We start from the raw sequence: 17,969 nt of genomic DNA, 5'->3' as shown, positions 1-17,969 counted from the left end.
TAAGAAAATCCCTTTTATTTAATAATTTCACGCACGTACAAAAATATATACATAGTACAGAGTTTCACAACAATTACAAGTTTAGTTTTTTCGACAAGATGTTAAAGTATGAAGGCCTGAGGGCCTGTGCAGACGACGGATTGTTGTCTGTGGAGGACATTTAAATTGTTCACTGCTTTCATTAGAACTGCATCATATAACGCACAGCATGCACTAAGGCTGAAATCTGTAGAGCATACTTTGACTTTGCCCAGACTTAAGTTTCATTCAAAACGAGATAGATTTATGCCAGTGATATAGCGCTGTCTCTTTTTAACTATCATTAGTCTTGAGCAAATTCAAAGTGCGCTCTATAGATCTTATCCTAATAAGACGGCGATTGAGTAATTTACTTTGTAAAAGACTACAGACTCTGTCCTGTGCAGATAACAGTCCCTCAACTGCAAGCTAGGAGCTTTGGCCCAACCACCAAAGTATGAAGTGTATAGGTAAGGAGCACAATCTCTTATGGGGAAAAAGTGTCCAGCTATAAACAGTAAAAAATTGTTAAAAACCCCTATAAAATGGCATTAGCGTCGGCAGGGGTAGTGGTATGAATGTAGCAATTGTTAACAAAGTGATATGCTGAGTTACAAAATTTAATGTAGTATGTAGTTAGAATAAATATTTTTAGTGACTGGAGTAGTTACTGACAGTCAAGTTTCCACCATACTTCAACAATTTATGCAACCCGAGATCGGTCTACTTTTCCAACAGCTGCAGCTGTTACCGTACGTACAGTCTCGCCGTCGCTTTGATCTCTCGAATTACAGATATTAGTATCCAACTGGAGATCGGTCTACTTTCCCAGCACCTGCAGCTGTTAGTTATGTAGTTTGTTCTGGCTACTGTAGCGCCACCCTTATTTAGCACATTTAAGGGGTACTTTTTATACATGGAGATTGTACTCCTTACATTCCATACACCAAAGTAGAGATGAGTGCAGAAGTGTTCAGCAGACCAATCAGATTACTAATAGATGACATGACAATCTTTTCACGACAAGTATTCTAGATGACGTGATAATGTTTTCGTCATCTATCAATGATCTGACAGATCTGCCGAACACATCTCTGCTCCGAAAGTGGATTGCAGGCTTAATAAAAATTTACACACTACTAAAGGTAAGCTAGTAGCCTGTACTGCGAATTTTAATTGTTAGAAGTCGCACGCATTCGCGAAAAAATACGTGCGAATGGTTTCGTAAATTTTTCATGTTATAGGATTCTGCGGAAAATATCGCGCGGTGAAATTTCGCAGTGCGGGCTTACCCTTATACACGTAGACTGCGATACACCTTTAAGTTTTGCTCGTGTAAGGAGCTTACGTAATTAATTGACAACTAAGATAAATAAATACATCAGTTTTGTCAGAAGTTAGTCCTGTAAGTTACTTACGTGAGTAAACCTACAGGTGTAATTGCGGCCATAGATGTACAATTAAATAATAACTAAGCAGTGTGCAATTTTTTTGTAAACGCCTAAATGTTCAATTGATATAAAGTTCTTGTAAAATTACTATTATTTATACATTTTTTTCTTTCATTGGTGACGTCACCAAATCCAATTTTAATTGCAACAACTATAGATAGACATTGGACACAAATGTTATCGCCTTACCACCAAATACAAAAACTGTCTGCTTGTTCACATTTTGTTGGAAATCTACATTGATGCAATGCATGAGATGGTTTTAACAATTAAATCAGTGTTGTGAACTGCTTCTTTCCAAAAAATGCACCACCAACCTCAAATGATTGAAAATAAAATTAACTAATACTAAATATTTGAAAATAAAATTACTGATTTTATGAGGAATTGAACCATACTGAATCATGGAAATTAGCAATTGTCTATTTGTTAAAAAATCGGTTGAAAATCAAATAAAACTACGCTTGTTATAAGGTGCCGCGTTAAGTCACGAAAAATTTTAGCAAAAAAACTCATGCATTCCTAGAAATTAACAGGAATAAACATGTTTGGTAGAATTTTTTGCTTCACACTAGGCACCAAAGTCGAATTTTAAGTACGACAATACCTATCACAAATGTACTAGGTTTGGTACCTAAAGCACTAAGTTGGCACAATTTAATCAAATTGGTATTTCAGTATTCGGTCGTAACTCGTAACACTATTTAAAAGACACTAATCGATTCAAGTATCATTGCTTATCGCTTGAGCGCTTATTAAAGATATCAACAACCATTAGAAACTGCATTTTTTTCTTTTTGCGTTTATCTCCGCTAATTCCTGGTAAAGACTTCATAGAAAAGTGTTCTATCGATCAGACACGGACGCCACGAAAACGCTCAGTTTACTAAGATTAAGCCACTGGCGGACGCATCTTCTCTCACTGAATCTAGCGCCGCTTCCACAACCGTCCTGTCTTTGCGGTAAACTACTGATATGAACCTCTTTAGACAAAAATTCTGCATACAAGTTAATCTTTTCTAGCCATCTTTGCATCGGTGTTATCAACGAACTTTGGTACAACCAGTTCATGACAGAGGTTTTCGACCACCACGGCTCGAAGGATTTCCAGTCATAAAGAACGAGGGCATCAAACCAATTCCTCTTCGTTTCTGTGGTCTCCTGGTACTTCGACCATTGGTTGCAGCAATCGAAACCGGTCGGTAATGGGTCTTCATTGAAACCATAGAGAGTATCATAGGTTTGTGTTTCCGCAGTAGCATTGGGAAGGGGTGAAGGGATTTGGGGGGTTTCGAGGGGGGTTGATGTGGAAATGTTAGAAGGTATAGTCGCTTTGGCGACGCTGTGAGCTAGCAGCAACACCGCGGCTGACGTGAGTAGCGCAACTATCGCGGTCAGTCCGAGTATCGCGTCTCGAGCTATAGCGGCGACTAGCGCCGCGTCGCAAGTCGCCGTGAGGTCGGTGTACGTGAAGAATCCCCGCGACTGCGCCTGACGCAGCGCGACTTGTCGCTCCAGCCACTGCAGGCCTGCCTCGAATGATTTGTCACTCACAAATACATTCCAATCCTGAAAAATTAAATTCTTTGGTCAACTCAGTATCTTAGATTTTTATCAATTACACATAACAGTTTCTCATGTTTTTCTGGTTGGTTCATAAAAAACAAAGTTGTCCAGAGTCTAGACTAGTAAAGTTCACATATCCATCAATCATAAAGGCATTAAGGGACTCATTTAATTTTTTTTTTAATATTAGCTATCATGAGAAACTTTCCCCTCAAACGAAGCGTAAACCTTGTGCTAGGAGTAGGTACGACAATGGTGCAACGAGTGGGGTTCGTACCGCCGACCTTTCGCATTTCAGTCTGGTGCTTTAACTGTTGAGCTATTGAGACTTCTAAATTCTAATTTAAAATTTAACTAGTACAAAATCCTAAATCCCACAAAAAATCAACTTTAGTAGTAAACATGCAGAAAGCTCTCAGCCTAGTCTAATAGCGTAAATGATTCATCTTACTATAGCATTAAGGAATTCCACTTCTAGTTTCTTGAGCTGAGCCAGGTCTAGACCCCCGGAGGCGGCCCACTCCGAGCAGATCACTTCATCATCCTCCCCATCGTCCTGCAGGAACTTATTACTTACCATCTGCAAAATTAATGGTTACATGTGAAAAGCGAGGCTTGCAATGATGACGTCATTCGACTTGAGAATATTTGATACCAGCATGATGTGCATTTCTGCATAGTAGAATAGTGTCAAGGTGCAGCAGGCGGTGACAGCGTCACACATCCTTTGCTTTGGTTTTTTTTAGTTTACAGACTAGCGCTTGGCTGCAATCAGACCTGCTAGCAAGTGATGGTGCAGCCTAAGATGGAGCGCGCTTGCCTAGAAGTTGCCTATTCACTCTTAACTTGAAGGTACCCATATTAAAAGTGGACGGGGAAACTGTTGCGGGAAGGGTGTTCCATATCTGAGTGGTTCGGATTAGAAACAATGTTGCCTACTTTCATTCCTTTATACCAATTTAGACTGTATGACAAGTGACTAAAGCTGACTCTCGGTCGTGTTAAACAAAGCTGCTTCATCTTGGCTCTACTTCACCCTACAGGAGTGCATTGCCCCTTACTCACCAAAGAAACAAGAAAGAGATCAGCAGGGGAGGTGGCGCAGAGGTAGTCGGCGTTGCAGCGCTTCAAGCGCTCGAGGTACAGGATGGCCAGCACGAGCGCGCACGGCGACACGCACGCCGAGCGCGCGACGCGCGCCGCCGCGTCCGCGTGCAGGCGCCGCAGCGAGCGCCCACGCTGCGCCTCCGACCACGCCGCACACGAGATCTCTGTAATAGATTTTTTTTTCTTTTTATTCACTATAGGCAAGCGCTTGACCACAATCACACCTGATGGAAAGTGATGATGTGGTCTAAGATGGGACGCGTTTTGGATTTATTTTTGAAGTGAAACTACTTTACATCAGTAAGGAGAATGATACAATTAATGTTTTATTTCATACAGTCCTTTATCTATATTTGTTGTAGTGCATACACATGCATTTTAGTGTGTATATAAGCCCACTCAATAGTGCCAGCATATGCATGCAAATGTGTCATGCTGATCGGTACACTTCACTACTTCAACCAAGACTGAGAAGGCTAATCTAGCACAGCTATATAAGATAAACTCAACTGAGACTGCAGTGTATGAAATCATTATAATTTTTTAGGTAGGACATGTTGCTAGTTCACAATCAATGTGCAATATGCACAACCAGTTTTTTATTAAATGACAGGTTAGCCGTTAACTGTCCTCACTTGATGGTAAGTGACAATACTATTAAAATGGTAGCCTCCTTTTTGTTTTAAATCTTGCAACTTATGTATGTCAAATCAAACCAGAGGCCTTCTTTTTTCTCTATCCCTTTCGATTCCAAGACTCACTTAATACCATTTCAGTCAGTCTTTTATGCTATGAAAAAATTCAGTCTTTTAATACCAAATTCAGTCTTTTATGCTATGAAAAATTCTTATCTCTATTAAGTAAGAGATAACATACCAGTGACAGGGAGACTCAGGCAGGGCAGAGTGGGAAGCTCTCCGTAATACAAGGTCTTGGTGATTCTCTTTAGAAACTCCTTGTGATCACCCATAGTCTGTACAAATAAATCAGTAGGTTGACAAAATTCAGAAGATGCTTTCCTAAGTACCTTTTTTAGGCTTCTTGTTGAGGGACTTTTGTCTGTGGAGGACAAAAATCCCAAAGCATACATAAAATGTCCGTAGAGAACTTGCCAAGGACTCACACACACATTGTGAGATCATTTGTTCCCCAGAAGTGAACAAACTCAAGCACTCAGCACAATTTTTTTCGAGGATGTATTTTTGTACCTATCATCTGGTCTGTTGATGTAGGCTATTTTGGGGACTTTATGTACAGGGTACTTTTAATACCTCCTATGCATTATTCGATGCAGCTGTAAGCATCTACTTTGTCAGACAAAAAGTACAAGGACGACTGTGCAAGCTATAAGTAATGCAAAACAGTTCATTATATTTAAGGGAAAATGTGTAAATTTAAGAAAAATCACAGATAAACTATTAATTACAAGTTAAAAATACCATGTTCATAGTATAATATGTATTTTACTCAACAGTATAAATATTATTTTTTAAGATGAGTCATACTCAAAAACACCTGTATTCTAAGATGACCTAGGTATGAAAGTTTAGTGGGAGCTCAGTTGAACATTCAATTAATAGGTATAGTTTCCATGCGGTCTGCATTGACTAAGTCAAAAACAAGCACAATAAAGTTCAATGTTAAAATAATTATTGTAGATACTTAGTTGTTTATCACCAATCACATTGTTATCGCAGCTTAATATGCCGTACATTTTCCTACGACCCTCACGAAGTGTGGACTATTTATTATGCAAATCGAAATTACTTTTAAATTATAGAAAGTAGCCCCGTTATGTATAATTCACATAATTTCTGTTCAGATTTCATACGCTTAGCACTTTGCTACGTTGTGCATAACATGACCTCTTTTGTATACCTTGATCTTGGCTCTTGAGCCGTCCTTTCTTCGTTTCGATATATTGGACATTATATTTTAGAAATCACTTTCTTTGAAGAAACCCAAAACATATGTGCGTGTACTATGTAAATTAGGAATTTGTAGTGCAAAAAGTGATTTTATTTTAAAAACGCACGCACACAGTCATCAATCTAAAGGTGAATTTGAATTTGACGAATTTGACTTTGACATTTTTTTTCTCTCGTCTGGGTTTACACTGATTAGCCAATGTCAAGTTTGCAGTTATTTACAAGTTTATGGAAACTATATGTATAAGTTTGAGCTTCGTCCGTGCCGGCGCCCGCCGACATACATGCGGCGCCCCTTTAGAGCGCTTCCCAGTCAGTTCCACCACCAATAAACACCAGCAGTACACAAAAACCGGCCACTTCTAACAAAAAACACTCCAAGAAGTCACAACACGCGCGCCAGCAAACGCCACTACAGACGAAGTCCCACTCTCCGGATTTGTGGTCTGTGGTCCCACTTTGACATTGATTTGGCAAGACATGCATGACATATGATTGGTTATTGGTCTGTTCATAATATTTTTTCTTTTTTTTCTCTCTCGTCTATGGTCTGGCTTTACATAGGTTAACCAATGTCAAGTTTGTAGTTATTTACAAGAGGGAAACTATCTAGTTATCACTATCGTGAATCGTGATTGTGGCTCCAGAAACTGGGGCAAAATATCAATAATTCAAAATCATTTTACCTCATCATTTTCATCATTTTCACAAAAGTAATTACGTAAAATATTTACAATGGCATCCTAAAAATCTTCGCTACTACATTAATGTTATCCGTATCTACTGTATTTACACTTCACTAGCTTAGTATTATCTATGGTCACGTCTTGTCAGGTGTCAACTATGGTTGTCAATTGTCATATTGATAGTTGATGGGTCTCTACTCTCTTGCCAAAAATTTTGATTTTGATTTGATGTTTGGAAGAAAAGCGAATGTTCTGTAATGTTTCGGATTAAAATATTATATTAATATTGGCCTTGGGCGTTCTATAAATTATTTTAAAAGAATATAAAGTTCTGCTAACGTCTGTAAATCAAGCCGACTAAAGTTTGAATCATTTACATAAGTTTTTTTGGGTGTGTGTAGGCTTCTGTCAGTGTTATTGATTTGTTATAATTTTCAAACTTGAACAAAGATAGATGTAGGAAATGTGACTTTTAAAATAAAAGTATGATAAAAGTACTCATATAAACTGTGGTGATAATGTAATCAACATGAAAACTAAAAGCTTCTTGCTGTTTTCTACGTCAGTGTTTGCAATAAGTCTATTCCTGATAATCTTCCACTCACAGCCGCCACAATCGTTCCAAAGTATTGTCACACAAACCCATCAGCATATCAAGGATTTTCAGGTACTTGCCTCATTGGCATGTCAATATACTATAGAACAAAAAACTTGATATAGGCTTATGTAACTAAATTAAGCTTAGATACAAATTTAAAGATCACTTGCATAAGTTTTATATTGTTCCCAAGCTATAAAAGCTCATCTCTTTAAAATCACTATTTGTAGAAATTTCTTGAAATTAGATAAAGCTCCATCCTTCAGTTCGTATGTGTCCCTTGCTGGGCATAGGCCTTTTGGAAAGCACCCCACTACACATGGCCTTCCACTCACTTCCCGCTAACGTTTTAAGATAGTTGGGCCAGTGAGCTGGAGGTCAGGCAGCAAAGTTTACATAAAAATTCTGTTTCCTGTAGATCTCAGATGTTTTCTTTTATAAAAAAGTATCATAATATGCCTTTCTCTAGAAAATTAGCTCAATGATTTAACATTGAGCTAATTAATTATTATTTCATCTAAATTGGTTTAGTAGTTTAGCTGGGAAAATAAAGAATTCTGGGTAGACATGAACAATAGACTTTAATCCATATCACACTATCACACTAATATTATAAAGGCGAAAGTTTGTATGTGTGTGTGTGTGTGTATGTTTGTTACTCCTTCACGCAAAAACTACTGGACGAATTTGGCTGAAATTCGGAATGGAGATAGATAATATCCTGGATTAGCACATAGGCTACTTTTTATCCCGGAAAACCAAAGAGTTCCCACGGGATTTCGAAAAACCTAAACCCACGCGGACGAAGTCGCGGGCGTCAGCTAGTAGTCATATAAAAGATACAAAAGTGTGTCTGTCTGCCTGTAACCTTTTTATACTTTCTTCATTCATATAATTTTAATTTCTTGCCACTAAACTGATCTTGACCGAAGGCATAGACAACATAAGCTTATTTTACCAACAAACAAAACAAAAGACACAGTAACTTTCCACATTTATAATATTAGTATAGATTTTACTAAGTATGAGGCTTTGGCACTTGTAGGATAAGGTAGTGTTTATTAAATATCAAATATTAACATAAAATCACAACAAAACAGGTTTCTCTGTCCCAGGAGCAGCTCCGTGATGAGGAAGAGCAGCACCTGGTGCAGGAGGAGCGCTATCTGCGGCTGGTGGGGCTGGAGGGGCAGACGGAGGCGTGGCACAACACCACAGTGCCCGTGCTCGTAACACACGCGAGGAATGACGAGCATGCGCTAGTGGTCGCGTTTGTGCGCGCCGCCGCCCGCCTGCCCTACACTGTGCTTGTCTATAACTTAGGATTGAAGCCCTATTCCCTGGCTATGGTAAGTGCACTTTCATTCAACAGTTATGTGTAATAATTGTATTTTTTGTAATTTTGAGTAATAAAAAATCTACAGGTTAGAGAGAGCTCTTTTATGGTGTTTAACTAACATTAAGACTATCTCAATTCATAATATGTCAATTCAAGGCTAAATGTGTAGTTTGTTACAATATAAAGAGGCTGTTTGGAAGCAACTGGGTGAAGTAGGCTGAGGACTGGCTGTGCTGGCACACTTAAGGAAGGCCTATGTCCATCAGTGGAAGTCCACAGGCTGACTGCAATCACTTCAAATAGTTTGTGATGATGCAGCCTAAAGTGGAGTGCGTCTACCTAGGAGGTGCCTATATACTCTTCTTTTGAGGGTAACAAACATTATTTTAACTATTTGTATTAGAAAAGAGGAACCCTTTGTATGAGTCCATGAAATTTCGACAATGTAGGAGTACAGAGGCACTAATTCCTGTAGGAATTATTTCATTTTCTGAGATATGAAGTAACCTATGTCTATCTCCTGGAAGTAAGCTTAGCATCTGTTAAGTGGATGAACTGTGATAAGGTAACAGACGGGTGAATACACACACAAACTTTATGTTAAAATGGATTGCTTTTTATATCTATAGTGGCAACTTGCAGGTGTCAAGCTACTGCAACTCATCGAAGTGCGCCGTGGTGGACTTCGACCTGGAGCTGTTCCCCTCGCACGTGAGCGACGAGAGCATCTCCGCGTATCGGCCGCTCATCATTCAGGTGAGGAAGATAATAAACCCATTTGATTGGTGTCATTATGGCTTACTTATCTTTGACGTGCATTGGTTTAAGATAGCTGCATTTATTTTATCGTAATTCAGGCCTCCTTCAAATTGAAGCATACTTACTGTTCACGCAATTCTTGGCTTTAGATATGATTGTATGAGATTATGTAGTTCTAGACTACCATACTGCCAATCTTTTTCTAAAAAGCAGTTATTTACTAAAAGAAGTTTTTAAGCTATCACCAGAAAAACGAATTTAGAGAAACGGATGTTTTCTAAAAGTTTGCTATTAACTTTTTTCTGTGTTTAGTTGCAATAAAGCTTTATACTATTACTACTAATTATTACATAATATACTTGTAGTAGGTACGGATATTGCTACCTAAATTTTTTGTAAAAGCTGGCCTAGATAAGCTATCATTAGTGACACGAAAGCCGATGCTATCACGTCTGAACAGGCGATCCCGCGCCTAATCGATAACCATTGGCCAGATAAGACGTGGGCTCGGCACTGAAATATCACTAGTACCCTTGTTATAAATGCGAAAGTGTTGGTTTGTCCTTCAATCACGTCGCAATGAAGCAACAGCTCGATCGTAAATGTATGGATATAATTGAAGAGTTGGAGAATGACAGTACTTTTTATCTCAGATAATAAAAATGAAAAATCTTTATTTAGAGCTCTTTACAAATCCTTAACAGTAAAGTACGATAACAACTGCATTAGTTTCAAAACTGTGTTGCAGTTGTTAACGCCCACCTCCAGATTTACAAAAATTTGTTACTTGAAAGGAAAAAGAACAATTTATAACAATATGTATTAAAAATCAGTGCATGCAATGTTAAATTAATATGTGTGTTTGTGTGTGTGTGTGTGTGTGTGTGTGTGTGTGTGTGTGTGTGTGTGTGTGTGTGTGTGTGTGTGTGTAAACAGTTCCCATGGGATTTTTAAAACCCTAATCCACGCTGGCATCAGCTAGTACATATCATAGGTGAAGGTATTGCTGCCTGGCCAAAGTTTGAGTTTATGAAGCCTGGCCTAGATAAGCTATCATTAGTCACATGAAAGCTGATGGTATCACTTCTGAGCGGGCGATCGCGCGCCTAATCGATATTTAATGATACTAATTCTGATGTCAACAAAATTTTATATTAGCATCTTTTTCTTACCAATATAGTAAGAAAAGCATAGCTGAACAGGCGATCGCGCGCTTAGTGGTTTTTTAGTGATATTGATTCTAATGGCAACAAAATTTTAGAGTATTCGCATCTTTTGCTTACCAATGTAAAAAGAAAAGGACAGAGAAACTTAATGAAAACTATCAAAACTTGAATTTAGGTGCCAGTCTTGTGCATAGTATTTTTAGGGTTCCGTACATCAAAAGGAAAAACGGAACCCTTATAGGATTACTTTATTGTCCGTCAGTCTGTCCATCCGTTTATCCGTCCGTCGTGTCTGTCAAGAAAACCTATAGGGTACTTCCCATTGACCTAGATCATGTTTGGCAGGGAGGTAGGTCTTATAGCACAAGTAAAGGAATAAATCTGAAAACCGTGAATTTGTAGTTACATCATAGAAAAAAAATTAAAATGTTTTTTAATGTTCAAAGTAAGATAACTATACCAAGTGGGGTATCATATGAAAGAGCTTTACTTGTACATTCTAAAATAGATTTTTATTTATTTTTATGCAAAATAGTTTTTGATTTTACGTGCAAAATGTCGGAAAAATACCCGAGTGCGGAACCCTCGGTGCGCGAGTCTGACTCGCACTTGGCCGGTTTTTTTGCAGAGTAGCACTAAAATTTTAAATTTTTTGACTTTTTAAAGTAAATTAAGAAGAAAAAGATGCAGATACTCTTGTTTGGATAAAGACATCAGGTTCAACGTCAATGGCCAGATAAAGATCTGAAGCACCCTAACACATTAATGACATTTTTATCGATTCCCCTTGAACAATTTGGTCATTGAAGTAGTTTATTGAACTTATCGTGAGTCAGTTTTACCGCCGACCGATGTGACTACTACATTATGTAGCATCTTTGATCTTTAGCGGCGCCGCTGCGGCAAATTGCCTTGCCCAAAAGGCGTTTAGCTTTCGTCATCCACTGCGGCTTATCCACACACACACTCGTACATCGCTTGCTATTTCAATGTGACACAGGAGAGTTTTCGGCGCTGAATGATGATGTTATACCACCGATTCGAAAAGCAAATTTTAAAACCTTGAGAAGCTGTCACTGGCAAATTGGTAAAAAGGTCAATGGGAAGTAGCCCTATACATAATCAAATCAGCATTACAAACACACATGTCCACGTTGGTCTCTGCAATGCTGTGATAGTTCAAAATGGTGGTACACCGTGTTCAACTTTTTTTATTTTTGTTCCGATACAAGTTAGCCCTTGACTGCAATCTCAGTTGTGGTAGGTGATTAATGATGCAGTCTAAGATGGAAGCAGGCTAACCTGGAAAGAGTATGGCAACTTTGATTTCTACACGGCATCACACGGCATCATACCGGAACTCAATCGCTTGGCGGCACGCGGATAGACAAGTCGGGAAAGACTAGGTGATCTTGAATAGTCACGGGAAAAAAAGTGTTCAGTTTTCATTATTAGGATAAATAAAAACTGTTCTGGTCTAATTATACCCAATCGTCATTCATCTGTTTGAACTGAGGCGGATGGAATTAAAATAAACATGTACAATCATCACTCATGTCATTGTATGTCATAACCGTAAACGTGCGTAGGTGATCGAGGTGCGAGGTCATACTACTTTGAATCACTACGGTCATGGTCACATTTTGTTACAATATTGTCACAGTGTAAGCATGGTATAGTAGCCGGCACCAAATATTGTACATCAACCTTTAGAATGAGACTTTGTTTTTTGAACTCCTAAATGCCTGAAACGAATCTGGATATATGGGATATCATTAGAATCCTTAAATCATCCAGAGTGATGCTGGCTATAATTTTTTTGAAAAAATTCAATATGGCGTTCATATGGCGCCAGTTTGTATTGTGAAAAAATTTCTTCAATTGTTTACTTTTTCGTTCGTTTTGTTTAGTAGACCCCCGTGTTTTTAAATTACGAATGGTTTATGTATGTAATTTGTGTGGACAGCACGCGCTCAGCCGGGTGGGCGGGGTCATCTACTGCGAGACGACGCAGCGCTGGACCGGCTCGGCCGGCGAGCTGGCGGCGCTGTGGGAGCGCGTGTCCAGCGCTGGCGGCGCGACCGGCGCGGGGGACTCGCTGGGCGTGCTGGGCTGGCTGCGCCACGCGGCCGTCACGTCGCTCACCCACCCGCGCATGTTCCACTACTTCCACGCGAACACGGACGACTTCCTGTTCGTGCAGATGCTCGACGTGTCGCGCTTGCTGGTCGCGGCGCGCCCGCCCGTCGCTGACGTCATGCGACAGTGGATACAGTGCGCGCTCACGCTGGATTGCATCATGCCTATAGGTATCAACCCATTGCCAGCTCACATCTGAGCACAGGTCTCCTCTCTGAATGAGAAGGGTTTGGCCATAGTGTACCATGCTGGCAAGTGCGGATTTGCCGACTTCACAATTTACACATCTTTGAAAATATTATGGATAACACTCAGAAGAATACGTTCCCTCACGACATATTTCTTCATCGTTAAAGCAAGTGATACTTAATTGCTGATAACGCATAAAACTCTAAAAGCTAGAGGTGCGTGCCCGGGATGAAGCCCCGACTCCCTGAATAGGAGACTGACATTTTAACCACTGCTCTAATCTCTAGATAAGCTTGTTTTTTTAATTTATAGACTAGCGTTTGATTGCAATCAGACTTGCCAACAGCAGCAAGCAAGTGATGATATAGTCTAAGATAAAGCGTGCTTACCTAGAAAATGCCTATTCACTTTTGACTCGAAGTTATCCATGTTAAAATTAGAGAAGAAAAGTGGTGCTGGAAAGGCGTTCCTTATAGCAGTTCAAATTAAAACAAGGAGGCAAATCGCTTCGTACGTGTCTGTGGAATAAGATACACAACTAGACCCTTAAGCCACACGTCTCTCAACTACATGTTCGTGTTGCAGGCGCGCAGTCAGGCGGCTGCCGCTTCGACAAGAAGCCTCAGTACCGGTACTCGGGCTGCCACGGCCAGGACGCTTCCGCGCTCAGCATCATCCTGGGAGTGCGGTCCGGGTATGAGGAGTCAAGGTATATACGTACATTTAACTGAAGTATAGTAAACGACATGGTTCTCGAGGCACGAGCTTGGATACTTGCGCGCATGTACACTAATACCTACTCGTTCTATGAAGGACTGGCGTGCAATGTTTCTGTTACGCTCGAAAACGCTCATTAAGCGATAAAATAGCTCACAACACTTTGTGGCAACACGCAGAAAGGCCACAAAGCGAAATTCGTGATCATCATCCTTTCCAACCACAACACGTGGTAATGAAGAAAAACCACGACAACTAACTTAATTAAACGTTTAATTAACTGGACGTGACGCAACAGGGGGAAAGGGGAGGGGGAGGATGATGATTAAACATCAAGTTTTTATGTGGGCTGCTCACAATGGTACTGAAGAAGTTTTCACTTGAAAAGCTTATAAAGTTTTTGTTTATTCAAGGTACGCGGTGCGAGGCGCGAAAGGAGGGTGGAGGAAGGTGGGAGCGGGCGCCGCCAAGGCGCTGTTCGCGAGTTTGCAGCAGAACGCCACGGACGAGGAACGCACCGAGCGAGTCGTCACCCCGCACGGGCCCCCCGTCGCCGTCCCCGTCACTTAACCGACCGCGCCCCTACTTAATCTTTCACCTTTTACAGTTACACGTGTTAAGAAAATACTGGTTCTCGAACTGTTAAAAGCCTGATTCTCTCACGGCGAGTTCACACGGCCTCAAGTTTTGTCGGATCTACTTTTTGACGTATCCTGCAAAACTGGATAGTATGTTCACACAGATGTCATTTTTTTAAGATACTGCGGTCCTTTTGCGGGATTTTTGACCCCAGCGTGTGTGAGCACACGTATTGAAATACTGTTACCACTAAATTGGATCCTGCATTATTAAGTACGACCGGATCTATTTGTAGTTGCAAAATCGGATACCTTTAGTAAGATCCTATTTTTCGCCGGATCATGCAATGGTATGGTTGTGTGAACGTGTGCATTGAAATACTTGTTGCCACTAAATCGGATCCTACATAAATCAGTTCCCGCAAAGCGTCTGATATGTCTGTGTGAATGGGGGGAATCCGTAAATGTGCGCGAAAAGTAACTTGTGACATCTGAAGTTTCATAAGGAAATAGGTGTCAAAAATGTAATTTTTAGCCTTTAGTATTATTCTGGGGGTCTCCCGAGACATGAGTAGTCACAAAGACAAAGGATGGATGAAAGGGAGGGTTGGTTTACAGCAGGGTAAAAAGGCGATGTTTGGAGACGAGTCGGCTTTACGGTAGCACCTACATATCCAACTAATCAAAGTCATTAGTTCTGCTGGTCGGATATCCCTCCCCCGCCTCGTCCCTGTGACCTGTAGCTTTGGCTCTGTATAGGCCGACTGTGTAAAGTATCTCTATAGGCTGTGCCGGTAGTGTTATGAGGGTTCTTTTTCAGAAACAGTTAAGCATTGAAATAGTGCATATTTTATGAACCTTTGAGAGTCTAATATCATCGGTTAAATGTAAATTTTTTATCAATACACACGAAGTCTACTGTCAGTGGATACGAAAGGTAAATACTAAATAGATATTCATGTCTTATAACAGAGCCAAAGAGAGATTACGTTTTTGACATCTGTCAGTTACAAAATAATGCTGTGTGCTCTCTCGCGCATGGTACTTTGATAAATCGCAAACATTTGGAAAACTTGATGCATTTCTGATACAGACGTATCAGCGAAAGTTGCTCAGTCTATTATAAATAATAATAGTATGATAATAATGAAACGTCAAAAACGAAATCTTTCGTTGGTTCTTCAATAGCTAGTGATATTTAATGCTTTGCACAACTTTCTAAAGAACATACCAGCGTTGTGGATATGGTAGGTAAAGTTGAATTCATAAATATCCATATTTGTCGCGGCAAGCATCACTATCGCCAGCTATAACGCGTGTTAATCGTACTTTTGAAATGACAGTTGACAGATGGTGCTGTCATTGTTACTTCATGCGCATTAAATGCTATATCGCTTCTTGTCACGAACCTTCGGATTTTAACAGCTTTGGCTTCCATCGAGGCGCTCGGACGTCCAACGATGAGATGTAGAGAAACCGGAGCTTCTGTGACGCTTTCGCCTCTGAAGGAACTATTGTATATCGAACTTCGCTAGAAAGAGATTTCTGCTTTGTGCTCATGTGACTTTTCGACTTTTGTTGGTCTCAACGACAGAGACAATGCTCTACAAAACCTACGTTATCTCTTTCTAAAGTTCGATATGCAACATTTCCTGTCGCATGCTGCAGATATTGGATCGATGATGATGTCTGGTGAGACTAAGATGCAGCCATAATTTTTCCACAAATCTTTCAAAATACTGTAGCATTTGTATTAATTTATAGCATAATTAATGAATAATTATAGATATATCACAATTAGATTCTAAACATGTATGTACAGTTAATTTATTATGTTTAATTTAAACTGATTTTGTCAATACTGATTATTATGTTGTGATATTTTGTTATGTGTGTGGTTATTGAAGTGAATCAGTATTGTGTGTGAAATTAGTATTTGCTTATGTTTTATTTATAAAGCACATTTTAAAGAAACAACGGTGCTAATTCGGTTGTATATATCTCTGTGAGTTTCCACTAGTCACTCAACAATCTATCTATAAAAAACACAAAAATATTTCTACTTGAGTCCATTATAGACTTTGAAACCATCTAACCGATGCGCCCATACTGGTTTCGTTAGAAAGGCAATAATGCATAGATCGATAATTATAGAGCAATAAAAAAAATATTTTCTTAGCGAAGTAAACACGCCAGGTATCCGATTAATTTAAGACATAGTCATAGGTTGAAATCTATGGAGCGGACTTTGACTTTACTTAGACCTAAGTTTCAGTTAAAACGAGACAGATTTATGCCAGCGGTGTAACACTGTCCCGTTTTAACGCTGTCTTAAGTCTGTTAAAGTTAAGATCTCTTAAAACAGACTTTGTTTTATAACATCTTTGTTTCTTGTTAAACTAGTGGGAACGTTTTAAATAAACTAAATTGACATTTAAAATTAGTGGTATCCCTTTCACATTATTCTTAGCGGAAAAGGATAGTATTACTAGAATTAGCACCATTGTTTGAGTGCATTTACAGATGACTGGTCGGTGTGACTATTTAGACCATTATAGCTTATTGTGCGTGATAGCACCTCGACAAGGTTCTGTTGGTCAATAAATATTGCAATAATTCGTCAGGAAAGTAGACCTAAGCATTTGAGTAACGAATAGTTAGCACTCATAAGGTATTTCAATGAATACATAAATCAATGTTGTGCTTTAGGGCGTGCTTATTTGTCACGATTTTTTTGCGCCTACCCATCGAGTCTACGGTCCACGTTGTTATAGCATAATAAGCTCTATTTAGTAAGTATTTAGCAACTATTTTAAAATAGATGAGCAAAGGTAGCCTCACACAATTCTCCCTATACTCAAACATCACACTCATCAATGATTAGATTAGTCCTATAAATTTTAATGCGATATTTATTGACCGTCTGACCTTTGCCTTTGTGCCGAAGCGGTACCTAGCCGCGTCAAAGTTGAAAACTGACTATTTTTGGTTTCTGTGAGGCTGGCCCTGTAAAATTTAAAAATGTGATTTTGCAGGAGATACTAAATTGTAATTTGGGTTGATCTACTTAAATATTCTAATTATGTGATATTGAATGATTGAGATTTCGTATATAGGTAATGAGTGAGTACGCACGTACGAATACAAACAAGTTGGATCGCCACGATCATGAACAGATACACTGTTCGATGTTTGTTCGTGGTACGCACATGCAAACAAAGTTGTGCAATGCAACACAACATATTAATTGATCCTGCGGGTGTACTATACTATTTCAATTTTTTTTTTAACCCCCGACCCAAAAAGAGGGGTGTTATAAGTTTGACGTGTGTATCTGTGTGTCTGTGTATCTGTGTATCTGTCTGTGGCATCGTAGCGCCTAAACGAATGAACCGATTTTAATTTACTTTTTTTTGTTTGAAAGGTGGCTTGATCGAGAGTGTTCTTAGCTATAATCCAAAAAAATTGGTTCAGCCGTTTAAAAGTTATCAGCTATTTTCTAGTTTTCTTGTAGAAAAGAAGGTTAGATAACCGTTAGGTTCATAATATTCAAGTGTCAATTGAAAAATGTCAGGCTGTCAAGATGGACGTTGCCTAGATATACATAATTATTTATTTGAAAATGATTTGTCGAGGGTGTTGAAAATTTTTAATTTACACTTGTCTTATTATTGAAATGAATATCCGAATGAATGAATGAAACAAAACGTAAAAATCAATTTTAGGTC

General features: G+C 39.2%; 2 protein-coding genes across 4 annotated transcripts; one reads left to right on the top strand and one right to left on the bottom strand.

Moving 5' to 3' along the window:
* Positions 1-2: 2 nt before the first annotated feature.
* On the bottom strand, positions 3-6,224 carry LOC123881061 (protein CNPPD1). Of its 2 annotated transcripts, XR_006799401.1 has the most exons (6): positions 6,021-6,224; positions 5,019-5,115; positions 4,101-4,306; positions 3,487-3,615; positions 854-3,038; positions 3-756 (listed from the first exon to the last, which is right to left on the bottom strand). XR_006799401.1 is itself a non-coding variant. In XM_045929619.1 (5 exons), the coding sequence occupies exons 1-5, from the start codon at positions 6,069-6,071 to the stop codon at positions 2,316-2,318; spliced, it is 1,206 nt and encodes a 401-aa protein (XP_045785575.1). In that variant the 5' UTR covers positions 6,072-6,224; the 3' UTR covers positions 3-2,315. The 2 variants fall into 2 exon arrangements, 1 of the variants encoding a protein (XP_045785575.1); XM_045929619.1 differs by having other exon boundaries at positions 3-3,038.
* A 723-nt stretch (positions 6,225-6,947) lies between these two features.
* Positions 6,948-16,026, top strand: LOC123881064. Of its 2 annotated transcripts, none has more exons than XM_045929625.1 (6): positions 6,948-7,423; positions 8,470-8,703; positions 9,336-9,449; positions 12,585-12,927; positions 13,532-13,655; positions 14,077-16,026. In XM_045929625.1, the coding sequence occupies exons 1-6, from the start codon at positions 7,286-7,288 to the stop codon at positions 14,231-14,233; spliced, it is 1,110 nt and encodes a 369-aa protein (XP_045785581.1). In that variant the 5' UTR covers positions 6,948-7,285; the 3' UTR covers positions 14,234-16,026. The 2 variants fall into 2 exon arrangements, with proteins under 2 accessions (XP_045785581.1, XP_045785580.1); XM_045929624.1 differs by having other exon boundaries at positions 8,455-8,703.
* Positions 16,027-17,969: the final 1,943 nt, after the last annotated feature.

Source organism: Maniola jurtina, chromosome 3 (assembly GCF_905333055.1).
Source record: "Maniola jurtina chromosome 3, ilManJurt1.1, whole genome shotgun sequence".
Classification (NCBI taxonomy): Eukaryota; Metazoa; Arthropoda; class Insecta; order Lepidoptera; family Nymphalidae; genus Maniola; species Maniola jurtina.
This window is presented reverse-complemented; position numbering and strand designations above follow the sequence as displayed.